Raw genomic sequence first — 13,336 nt, forward strand, 5'->3', positions numbered from 1 at the left:
AAAAGACCATTTGAGGGGCAACCTAGACACTATTCTATAAAGAAAACAAGGTTACATTGATCCCTGTTAACAAAGACCGTAGGGATAGATTAATCACCATCTTCACCATCTTGAAAGACAGTCTGAGGGGTACATTAATTCATGTCTAAAAAAACCATCTGAGGACAGAGTGATACCTGTTTAATAAAATTACATGAGGGATATGTAGATCCCTGTCATTTGATAGAGGACTGGACCCTGTCTATAAAGATCATATGGAAGTAGATTTATCCTGTCTATAAAGACCAAATAAAGGGTATATTGATCCCTGTCTATAAAGACTATATGAAATTAGACTGATCCTTGTCTATAAAGACCATTTGAATGTAGACTGATCCCTGTCTATAAAGACCACATGATGGATGTATTGATCCATGTCTATAAAGACCACCTGAATGTAGACTGATCCCTGTCTATAAAGACCACATGGTGGGTATATTGATCCCTGTATATAAAGACCACATGGTGGGTAAATTGATCCCTGTATATAAAGAACACATGGTGGGTATATTGATCCCTGTCTAATAGGCTCTCTGTGGTTTGATAAAGACTACCTGATGGTAGATTGATACCTGTGTAGAAAGACTAACTTAGATTAGACCCCTGTCTATAAAGACCACCTGTCTGTAGATAGTAATGGAGGGATTTGATTGACCACAACAAAAAGACTGTCAAATACATTAAGTGAGTGTGGTCATAACAGACATGTCAATATTTATTTTATTTGTTATCAATGAAATCATTCAGTATTAATGCAAATGTTAGTGACCTTATTAACAGGTGACCTATCTAGGCAAGTGTTCTACAAGAAAGGAGTTTTATATAGATAAGTAGAGAGGTTGCATACATTTTTTTTCTACAGTGAAAATATTAAATTGAATTTAAAATGATGAAGCCATACATAAATAAAAGTAAAAGTGTTGAAAATTACAGTCAGTTTCAAGAGCAGTATACAATACGAAGTTCTCAGAATACTTCAACAATCGGGATTTAGTAGTGACAGGTATGTCAGCTTGGAAAGTTAGTGCAGGAGAAACACTACACAGAATGTCACCACAGAGGAAAGTTACTAGTTACTATACAGAAAAGTCACTACACATAGTGCCAAATAACCTTTGAGTCTATGACGTTCCTCTGGAGCAGCGTCCTCAGATTCTGCACTTTTCTTTGATACAGCAGTGTCTGTGAGGTTAGTAAATAGTATGGAAAAATGACTTTTTTACATCACACAGGCAAAAATCAGATTTCCAAAATGGCAGATAACTTTACCAAAATAAAAGTTTCAAAATCTTTTTTTGTGTTTGTTTGAGACTTACACCAAACAATTCATATGTTTATATACCTAACCCGATTATAAAAAACCTGATTCCTGATCATAGTGTAAAGTAACGATAATATGTATAATTATCCTGATGAATAGGATTACATGCCACAAACTCTGGTGAATTTGGGGATACATGTCACAACCCAATGGTGAATAGGATTACAGGCCACATCGCTGGTGAATTTGGGATTACAGGCTACAACCCCTTTTGAATAGGATTACAGGTCATAACCCCTGGTATATCTGGAACACGGGCCACAATCCTGGTGAATTCAGAACACTGGCCACAACCCATAGTGAAAAGGGTTAAAGGCCACAATCCTGGTGAATTAGGATTACAGGCCACAACCCCTAGTGAATAGGATTACAACCCAAACCCCTGGTAACTGTAGTAAATTGGATTACAGGGTCACTGCCACTGGTAACCATGGTAAACTGGATGACAGGGTCACAATCTCTGGAAACTAAGGTAACGTGGACTATGAAAACTGAATCTTCTTATTTGTGGGTTTGGTAACTGTGATTGTTTGACTTGGGTCAAGCAAAAAGGCAGAAAATGTTGAAAGTGTTTGATCAATAATATTGCCATGTTGATAACCTCATTTTAGTTGTTTTAGAAAAACAGACGATGTCACAGAGGCAATAAGTATTTACCTCCTTCTTGTGTTTCAGCCTGTTCTTCTTGTGGTGCTTCTAGATCTCCTACAACAATAGAACATAGTCAACATTACACACCAACACTGAAACAAACACATACAAGATCTGGATTCATTCATTTGAATTTACAGATTTGAAAGGTATGGTGATCTGAGAGAGAAATCACTTTACAGGTGAAATGCATTATTGAAAATGTCCAAAATGGCTGACAATCTCATGTTAACTTAAATGATAAGTAATTATAATATGGAATATTTAATATTTCATTTTCATAAAATATTTTCAAAATTTCTGTTGACTTTTTTTATATAAAAATTTGAAAAGATTTTTCAATTAAAATTGCTAAAATTATCGATTATGATAGATGTTGTGCTGAAAGAAACAACTGAAAAGTAAGCATTCCTGGATCTTTCGTTAGAAAGTGCAAAACATACACACAGGTGTTAGTGATTTTTTTCAGCATAATGCTGAATAAAGAAATATCATACACAGAAAAAAAAGGATCTGAAATTAATGTGCAAAAATACATCTTTCCTGTTTGTACAAAATGCTGTAAAAAAAGATACAAGACTTTTGATTCACAATACACTAATATGATTACCTATTAAAATACCAAATTATGATTGAGAAAAAAGGGTACATGTATACAAAATTTGATGTGACAATTCGATGGTCAGTTTAACAAAAGATGAGTGCTTACAGATATCAATCCTATAGGGACAAATAACAGGCATATTGGGTGTTAATATCAATATTTGAGTATCTTTCCAGATTATGACTCCTATGTGTTTTATTAACCTAACACATAAACACAGCATGAAATTGTGGAATTCCCAAAATAAAATTTGTACTTTTCATCATTCAACCAACTTAAAATGAACAGATTTATCAAACATATTAATACACACTAAGGGTTTGCTTTAGAGATGAAGCAGCGTTTTTTCACAGTCAACTGGCATAGCAAACTGTTTAAGGAATGTTTTCACGAATATCCAGTACGAGGAGAAATGATGATGGAATTCTTAGAGAGTCAATTGCTCTGATCAGATAGATACAACCACTTGACGGCAATCCTACAGAGATAAAAAAGTGGAGGTGCATAGAACAGAGTCTGACACTGACAATTTACTGACAGGGAATCAATGAATACAATGACAGAAATTGGTCAAGGCCATTACAGTTAAAATGACCGCAGGATAAGGAAGACTGACCACATTGGCTGAATGAGTGAATGGACAGTCGTCTTGAAGCCAGCTCCAGACCATAATCGAAACTTGAATGAAAGAAATAAATAGATCGGAACTTGTAAGAAAGTAATCAAAGAAACGGCATTAAAGCTGAGAGGTGACCTTACAGTGACCTACTTAGTGACTCCAACATTGATCAGCAGGATAAAACACTGACCTGATGTATTGACAAGACAATATTTAATCTATCAAACGGCTTCTTGTTATTTGCATGTACTGAAACCATTTTATTATATAGGAAGAAATCTCTATCGCATAACTATAGATAACTTGATTTGAAGGCATGTATATCAATGAAATATATATATTTTTTTTACACTTTTGTGACTAAATAAGCTGTGGAAAAAGTATGATAAACCTACATGATTAACGGAATGCTAGAGATTGAAATGCTCCAACATAAAGAAGATAGAATTGGTGAAGTTTTGATACACCTACCATGGTAAAATATTCTATGAGGGAATACTTCTCAGACAAAATAAGCTGATATAAGACGATGAGTGACCAGAATAAGTTGTACCCAGTAATAAGCTTGGAGGGTTTACAATGAAATGGAAATTTCCTCAAATGAATGTGATGAGAGGCTATGCCATGAGGGGGAAATTTCCCAACTGAACATGATGAGAGGGTATGCCATGAGGTGGAAATTAACCTCAACTGAAAATGCTTAGAGGGTATGCCATGAGGGGGAAATTTCCCTAAATGAATATGCTGAGAGGGTATACCATATGGGGGAATTTCCCCAATTGAATGGGTTGGGAGGGTATATATTTCCTGATCGAAATGAGGCTGGAATAAGCTGTTTAAATAAACCATAATGATAAAGACAAGTTTTTAATACAAAATTTACATATGCATAAATAAAAGTATGCTGTGAGGTAGATATTTCCCACACTGAAAGTTATGAAGGTTTTGGTGCAATGCCAGGGATACATTCATGCTTGAAAAGCTGGAGAGTTTTTGATGCAACAACAGGGCTACACTGTAAGTAATAAACAATACATAGGATACAACATGTAACATCTGTATAATATACATAACAGTGATTGTATACCTTCTTCCTGTTTACAAGATTCCTCTATTTGTTTATCATCTGGAAAATCAACACAATTGTTTACTTTGTTTACAGGAGCTAGAGAACACTTGTACTATCATTATACTAAGGATATGGAGAACACATGTACTGTAAGCACTGGAGAACACCTGTACTATATGTGACATGACTTTTGGTGAATTCAGTGACGACAAGAAAGTTTAATAGATTAAAACTCATTTTGTTTTAGTGAAACAAACATGATCAAGTCCCATTTTCCTTAGGTACAAAAATGTACAACTTACAGGAACAACACTTTATTCATCAACTTAAGTAAAAAAAGAATTCAAGGGGAAAAAAATCAACCATCAACAGTATATGAACACATTTTGATAAGACTTAATGGGAAAAAAAATTCACAGAAAGAAAAGCTGCTGACAGCCAGAAAGTCAGTTAATTACTTGTGAATTTCCTGTTTGTTCCTTTTCAAGTTTACTTTTTTAGTTTATAAACCTGGAACTAATGGACACACATATACAGGGCAGAAGACAAACCAAATACAAATGTATTGTCTCATTTAGGAACCTCTACCTCTCACCTCTACGTTGTATTTAATGTAACTGATCGAAGAATTTAATTTACATGAAATGATAAACATTTAATCAAAAGAACCATAAATACCAAATAGAAATTATAGTACTTTGCCTGTTTAGTAGGTAACCAAAGCTCGCACACAAGGTTTAAATACATGATCAAAACCGGGATTTACATCATATGGAAGAATATGTTTATTACAAGTGTCATTTCTATAATTTTTTTTATTATAGATAAACAGTGGCATTTTTCAATCATCCATAACAGTTTTTTACCACACTTGATTGACATTGATATTTGATTTTATAACAGAATTCTAAGCATACAAAATTTATGACATTTTTAAGTCAACTCAGAGTAAAAAATACAGTCATACACAAAGAATATAATACAAAAAGTATTGTGACATTGGAAGTAGAGACAATATCATGAAATAAAGGAAAAGTAGATGAAATTTCCACTTCAGGTTGAGAACATGCAGCTGACCCAATATAAATCAAAAGTATGACTTGGTGGTTACATAAAATTTCACGTCCTTCAGTAAATGCAAAATTAACAAAAATCACTTGAAAACCTAGATTTTATATTTCTTCTCCAATATCCAGTAAGAGAGACTATTATCTAAAGATATACCTACAGCTGATACTTTTTGTCATTGATTTGGTTAGAGTTTAATATCACCAAGACAACCACGAAAACACTTTTAGAGCGCTTTTAGAATTACCATAGTGTGGAAAATATATTTTCCAACTAATGTCAAGATTAAAAATAATGCCAATCAAGTAGAAAGGAATGACAAAAACAAATAATCCAATTTTGTCAACTTTCACAAGATTGAAAAAAAAATAATGATATTTCATTGGTTAAAGAGTATATCACCAAGACTACAGGTATAATGGCATGAAAAAAATAATGAGAGTTCCTTGGTTAGAGAGTATATCGTCATGACTACAGGTATACATATGGTTGTCACCAGACATGAAAGCATTAATGAGAGTTCCTTGGTTAGAGAGTTTATCACCATGTCTACAAGATACATATACCACCAGACAAGAAAGCATTAATGAGAGTTCCTTGGTTAGAGAGTATATCACCATGACTAAAGGATACATATGCCACCAGATAGGAAAATTCCTTGGTTAGAGATCATATCACCATGACTACAAGTATATATGTGGTTGTCACCAGACATTAAAGCATTAATGAGAGTTCCTTGGTTAGAGAGTATATCACCATGTATACCGGTATATATACATAAAAAATGCCACCAGATATGAAAACGTTGATGAGAGTTTCTTGGTTAGAGAGTATATCACCATGACTACAGGATATATATGTCACCATTGGAAAATTCCTCAGTTAGAGAGTATAGCACCATGTCTGCAGGTATTTACACATATAAAATGCCACCAGATATGAAAGCATTAATGAGATTTCCTTTGTTAGAGAGTATGTCACTATGACAACCAAGCTAATGGCATAAAATGTGACCTCTGACCTTGTTTCTCTTGTTCTGTTGTCTGATCTCCACCCTCTGTACTTTCCTCTTTCTTTTCCTCTCCTTCCCCTTCTGATAGGTGATAATGAGGATGATAATAACATGATGTTTACATTACACAAAATCGAAGACCAACATCTAGTTTCATCATAAACACTCAGACATCCAACAAAGAAAACTGGTTCCTTTTAACTACGGAAACATCAAATGGTGATTTTTATAAAACACGTTTATAGTCTTATACAATGATTTTGTGCTTAATCTCATATTAATCACTGTAATTGTTATTGTTATATTAATCTGTTAATATAATGTAATAACACTAAAAACCTAACTCCTACTTGATGGTAACCAGCTACTTTTACACATCATCCTTACTACAGATAGAAGAACCAAGCTCATGAATTAAATATGACACAAATACCCATGTTAATGTTTGATTAAATGCTGTAGTTAACAAACATGTTCATATCATTTGTGTAAAAGTTTTGCCCAAGCAGAAAAGAGAGAAAAAATGAACTGCCACTTCCAGAATATGTCAGCACGTACTTATATATATTTTTTCTATTTACATTCTTTGATGTGTAAAAATATTGCAAAAGATATTTACAACAATCTGAAGGTCAAATTTAACGTGAAACAAGCAAAGAGTCAAGGAAACATTTGAAGAAAAGAAAAGTGGGTTTAACTAAGTCAACTGAACGTTATCTTTTTATGAACTATTCCTGCTAGCAATAAAAGCTATTAAGACTTGTTTTAATCACTAAATACTTGATTGAATGGGTTTTTCTTCTCTTACCCAGAAAAGACAAGGTAAATTATAGCAATGATGTGATTCTAAAATTCTCTTTATCACTATAGGGTATAAATATTGGTTTTTATATTACCATTCAAAGAGGTCAAGAGTTCAGGTGATGTTAAAAATAATTCTCTATGAAAACATGAATAACTGTGAATGTTACCAAATTGAACAGAATGAATGTTTTATGATTATATAGAATACACCACCATTTCCATAAGGAAAAACTCTTAACTGCCACCAGAAAGGAAATCATAGTATTATTTGGTTAGAGAGTATCATTCACCATGATACAAGTAATATCCCAAAAAAAGGGCATATTACAATTCCTTGGTTAGAGAGTATGTATCGCCATGACAACATGTCATTTCATATGGAGAAGCATTGATGACACTTTCTTAATTAGAGAGTATATCATCATAAGTTTTAAAGTTAGCCTTGAATGTTAATAAATGAAAAGCATTAATGACAGTTCCTTGGTTAGAGAAAAGATCACCATGACAACCAAGCTAATGGCCCATCTAGTACAATATGTGACCCCTGACCTTGTTCCTGCCCTTGCTGTTGTGTTGTCTGTTCTCCACCCTCTGTACTTTCCTCTTTCTTTTCTTCTCCTTCTGATAGGTGATGAGGATGGCAATGAAATGAGGTCGACATTGAACAATGTAATACTGATTTTTACTTTCAGTTGTTTCACATGTAACTGAAGACAATGACTACCAACAATCTCATAACTAGCGAAAATCATTTTTAACAACAAAAACTCTTAATAAAATGGTTTCCATTTTTTTCTTAAACTATGATGTTGTGAATACATATAAAGCAATAGATAATGTTACATTGGATAGTAAAATATTATTATTATTTTATTTTATGTTAAAAATCTCATTTTTGTTCTACCACTGTATTCATCCTGAAATAAGCCCATTGGACCAACACATTATCTGTGACTCAAAGTAGTGGGTGGGCTTATTACAGGACAATAGCATTAATTGTTATCATTTTAACTGAAATTGCAAGGATTTGGGTGGGCTTGTTACCAGGAAACTGCTTATTGATTGATAGAGTATGCACCAATTGTGGAAGATCAATACCACTAATTAGAGGCAGAAAATTTGCATAATTTAAATTTTGATCAAGTATAAAACTTCTTAAAAGAACTTATTCCAGATTTTATAAAACAGCCTTAGCTATATTTATAATACAGAATAGCAGACACCTAATTCCTGGGAATAAGTAATTATATATAACATTTGTCTATAAAGAGACAGCTTATGTAGGTAAAATTTTTTTTTAAGATTTGCTAAGGAGACAATATGTACATTTGACAGTAAAGATCCATTATATAAAGGTCAAAAGAATTAGGTTATCCATTCAGAGAAACCCAGACTGAATTAGGTTATCCATTCAGAGAACCCCAGACTGAATTAGGTTATCCATTCAGAGAACCCCAGACTGAATTAGGTTATCCATGCAGAGAAACACAGGAAAGTCTGTAAGTGGTGATGATTTGGAAGAAATATGCCATTTAAAAATTATTACATGAAAAACACCAGATACAAAGCAACATGATGTTTAGATGTCAGAAGTAAAACACACCAGATACAAAGTGACATGATGTTTAGATATCAGAAGTAAAAACACACCAGATACAAAGCAACATGATGTTTAGATATCAGAAGTAAAAACACACAAGATACAAAGCAACATGATGTTTATAAGATGTCAAAAGTAAAAACACACAAGATACAAAGCAACATGATGTTTAGATGTCAGAAGTAAAAACACACCAGATACAAAGCAACATGATGTTTAGATATCAGAAGTAAAAACACACCAGATACAAAGCAACATGATGTTTAGATGTCAGAAGTAAAAACACACCAGATACAAAGTGACATGATGTTTAGATATCAGAAGTAAAAACACACCAGATACAAAGTGACATGATGTTTAGATATCAGAAGTAAAAACACACCAGATACAAAGCAACATGATGTTTAGATGTCAGAAGTAAAAACACACCAGATACAAAGCAACATGATGTTTAGATGTCAGAAGTAAAAACACACCAGATACAAAGCAACATGATGTTTAGAAGATGTCAGAAGTAAAAAAACACCAGATACAAAGCAACATGATGTTTAGATGTCAGAAGTAAAAACACACCAGATACAAAGCAACATGATGTTTAGATATCAGAAGTAAAAACACACCAGATACAAAGCAACATGATGTTTAGATGTCAGAAGTAAAAACACACAAGATACAAAGCAACATGATGTTTAGATGTCAGAAGTAAAAACACACAAGATACAAAGCAACATGATGTTTAGAAGATGTCAAAAGTAAAAACACACCAGATACAAAGCAACATGATGTTTAGATGTCAGAAGTAAAAACACACCAGATACAAAGCAACATGATGTTTATACAAAGCAACATGATGTACAAAGCAACATGATGTTTAGATGTCAGAAGTAAAAACACACCAGATACAAAGCAACATGATGTTTATAAGATGTCAGAAGTAAAAACACACCAGATACAAAGCAACATGATGTTTAGATGTCAGAAGTAAAAACACACCAGATACAAAGTGACATGATGTTTATAAGATGTCAGAAGTAAAAACACACCAGATACAAAGTGACATGATATTTAGATGTCAGAAGTAAAAACACACCAGATACAAAGCAACATGATGTTTAGATGTCAGAAGTAAAAACAATGATGTTTAGAAAGTGCCAAAAATAAGACATATTACAGATGAAATAATGATGAAAAAAGCATCGATAGGATTTTTAAGACACAAATATAAGTTTTAAAGAGTAAAGTTTCTGCAAAGATCAAGGAAAACAGATAGTCAAAGTAAATCGAAGTACACACTAAAAAAGCAGACATGTTTGAATGTTAAGGCAAATGCTTAACAGCAATGCATTAAATTTTTATATTTAAGAAACACCCACAACCAAATATGTAAGGAAATGTCAGAGAGTAAGAATATCTCAATAAAATGATGAAACCTTTTTGTTCTCCTCCTTCTGTTGTTTGCTGTGTTTGCTCTCCGGGTGCTTCTTCTGTCTTTCCATCTGACCGAGGACATAATTGTTACAATACAGTCTACAGTTTTCCCTCGCTTAATCAGTTTATTTCAAATCACACTTGAACTAATGTGTGTACTAACATTGTTCAGTCAACAGTACCAAGGAAAAAGTAAAAAAATCTTTCTAAATAAACTTATCTAACATGTTAAGGAAATAAAATTTTTGCAGACTGATGCAATATCATGTCTGATGATAACTTAAACTCATTTAAAAAATCTCCAAAAATGGTTCCTATATTATAAAGATAGATATATTTCACTACAATGTATATACATGTGGTGAGTTATGTATAATCTATTCTCTATCTACAGAATTTAATCTCTAATTAACTCACCTTGTTCTTGCATTTCTTCTTCGTCTATCAATACCAACAGGAAATAGAAATAATTAAGAATTGAATTAATGTATTCTATTTCCTATATAAGGTTTTTATATAAGATCTATTTTTAATAGGAAAATCATTATGATAAAAAAATCCTGAATCCGCCATTTAAAAATAGCAAATTCAATGACCTCCTACATTTAATTATATTTTCAATTATTTTTTTCCTAGAAAAGAGAAGCTGAATGACACACCTCAGATTAGGACAGATAATCTGCTTATAACATAAAGATGCACACAATAGAATCTTAGAAGTAATTTTACAATTACAAAAGTTTTTTAAAATTACCATCTAATGAATGAAAATGTATTTGTCACCAAAATGAAACCAATATAATTATGTACAAGATGCAGATAATGTAAATCAGTATAACTGATAAAAATAAACTCAATTTATCAACACCACAAATAATCAAATATTATCAATTACTACAAGAATATACAGTTTGTACTATAAGCAAGGAGGATGGCAGCCAGGCCAAATGATCACAATATTTATAGATGACAGGACATCTGAATTTCAGTTATATAACTGGCAGCATATACAAATGATGTAAAAGTGACACACATATCTATATATGTTTCGTAGATGAGGTTATATTGATAGCACATACAGATCTCATGAAAGCAACACTGAACAGGAGAGATTTCTTTCTCAGATGAGGAGACTACAAGCAATTAAATATGCAGACAAAATATTGTGACAATTTAAAACATTTTCTTTTGAAAAATCTTTCTACTGACAATCAAACTCTTTGAAACAAAAGAAGAAAGCGATCTTCCAATACATCAATATATTAAGACAATTAAAACTATTATAAGCAGGAGGGTAAAGCAGTTCCAAGATACTTAAATCAATTACAGGAATGTGGAGAAAATACAGCGTACAAGGGGACATCACTCTAATACAATATACTGACTTCAAAGTGAAGCCTTACTGAACATTTTAGTTTTTATAAACAAATTTCTTTTCACAGTTTCACAACTTTCTACCAGAATATCTTCATTAGGTCTTAAAGGTTTTACACAGAATTTCAGCTGATTAGCTGGCATCTCTATTATACATTATTTTAAATGATCATTACCAGCCAAAATCTCCACAAATCACAACTTTAGTTGATCATTATCAGTTACTATCTCCACAAAATTATATATCATTTAACCATGCAAGGGAGATGACTCCAATAAAATGTTATCATTCCCTATGCGGATTATCACACAAGCTGTGAAACACACATAAGCATTGCAATATATATTGTATCTAATAGAACTGATAAAAAAAGGGAAAATTAATCAACTTTTTACACCAACAGTATTACACCAATAGTATTGTCCAACAGAGATACAACTTTAAGACAACACTTCTGATTGGTCAAATAACTAATGTCTCACCTCAGAACAAAACAATGAGAGAGCAAATGAGAGATATCTGATGAAGAAGATGGTATGAAGGACAAAACAAAATTAGTGACTGCAAAATCAAGGGACAAAACAACAGTGACAAAAACAGATCAAGTTAGTGATTGTAGGACGAACACAAAACACACACGGTACCTTCTGCTGCTTCAGGACTCTGCTGACAAGACTGACCTTGAGAACGTGACTGTTATGGTTTCGATGAAATACATGTTTGGATCTACTTATTGGCAACACAGTTGTCCAATTACTGAGTTTTAATGTCGATTTTTAAAAAAAATGTGTCAGAGATTAACTCAATTTCATTGTAGGTAATTTAAGTGTTGATATCAGATCAGAATGTTTGATAAAGTTACAGAACACAAATATATCTTAACCTTTAAAAGCTACTTATCAGAGAGATGTTATTTTAGAAAAATAAGGAAAAATGAATATTAAATAAAATTGGTTATGAAATCATCAAGCTTGTACTCAGGGGCCATAGTTTAGATCATCCATCTGGAATTCTTGGTTTCTGTAAATGACTCCCTCAATATTATAAAATATTTCATTTTCAGAATAACTCCCTAAACCACCTTGACAGCTGACTCCCTTGGTACTCATAACCTCTATTATTGCCTCCATTCCCTCTTGTTTCTGGACTATATTCTGACCCATGACCTTTTCACGTCTTTGATCTGACAGCTTAGATCATTGTATTCAATTGGCATCTGTGATCCTCTTGTTAAAGTTAAAGTATCTTTTACACTACTTTGTATATATGTAGTCAGACTTAACGCTTTCCCCTGTCCTTCCTGTCCTTTTCAGTCACCTGTATATCTTTAGTTACAGTCTATCTCTGTAGGATATCTTTTAATCCTCTGTACTCCCTAATTCCTTTCTTCTCCCTGTCTAACTTGGTCTCACTAGTTATTTAAACCTCCTCCTTGCTTGACTTCTCATCCTCTCAAGTTACCTTGACCTCCCAAGCTACTTTGACCCCTTGTTACTTTGAATTCCTTTGTTACTTTGACCACCATTAACTTCACCTCTTCAGTGACTTTGTTATTTTGACAACCCCGGCTAACTTGATCCAAGTTACTGTGACCTCAATGGATGAATTGCCCTATTAAGTTATCTTGACCTCTATTGTTGCGTTGACTCCTTGCTACTTTTATTTCACTGACCTTCCTTGTTACTGTGACCTCCCTTCTAAATATGACTCCCCCTTGTTACTATGACCTCCCTTTTCAATGTGACC

General features: G+C 32.9%; 1 protein-coding gene across 1 annotated transcript in view; it reads right to left on the reverse strand.

The window, feature by feature from the left end:
* The window catches only part of LOC132545962 (thioredoxin domain-containing protein 3 homolog), a 40,689-nt gene that overhangs the window by 4,519 nt on the left and 22,834 nt on the right, over nucleotides 1–13,336 (reverse strand). The window contains exons 19-24 of the mRNA XM_060209644.1: nucleotides 10,633–10,656; nucleotides 10,218–10,283; nucleotides 7,737–7,808; nucleotides 6,393–6,464; nucleotides 2,018–2,065; nucleotides 1,153–1,221 (exon numbers count right to left, since the gene is read on the reverse strand). Of these exons, the coding sequence (XP_060065627.1) occupies nucleotides 1,153–1,221; nucleotides 2,018–2,065; nucleotides 6,393–6,464; nucleotides 7,737–7,808; nucleotides 10,218–10,283; nucleotides 10,633–10,656 (351 nt within the window). The remainder of the gene's footprint in view (nucleotides 1–1,152; nucleotides 1,222–2,017; nucleotides 2,066–6,392; nucleotides 6,465–7,736; nucleotides 7,809–10,217; nucleotides 10,284–10,632; nucleotides 10,657–13,336) is intronic.

This window comes from Ylistrum balloti, unplaced genomic scaffold (assembly GCF_031769215.1).
Source record: "Ylistrum balloti isolate Yb309-2 unplaced genomic scaffold, AGI_CSIRO_Ybal_v1 Utg369868, whole genome shotgun sequence".
In the NCBI taxonomy this organism is placed as follows: Eukaryota; Metazoa; Mollusca; class Bivalvia; order Pectinida; family Pectinidae; genus Ylistrum; species Ylistrum balloti.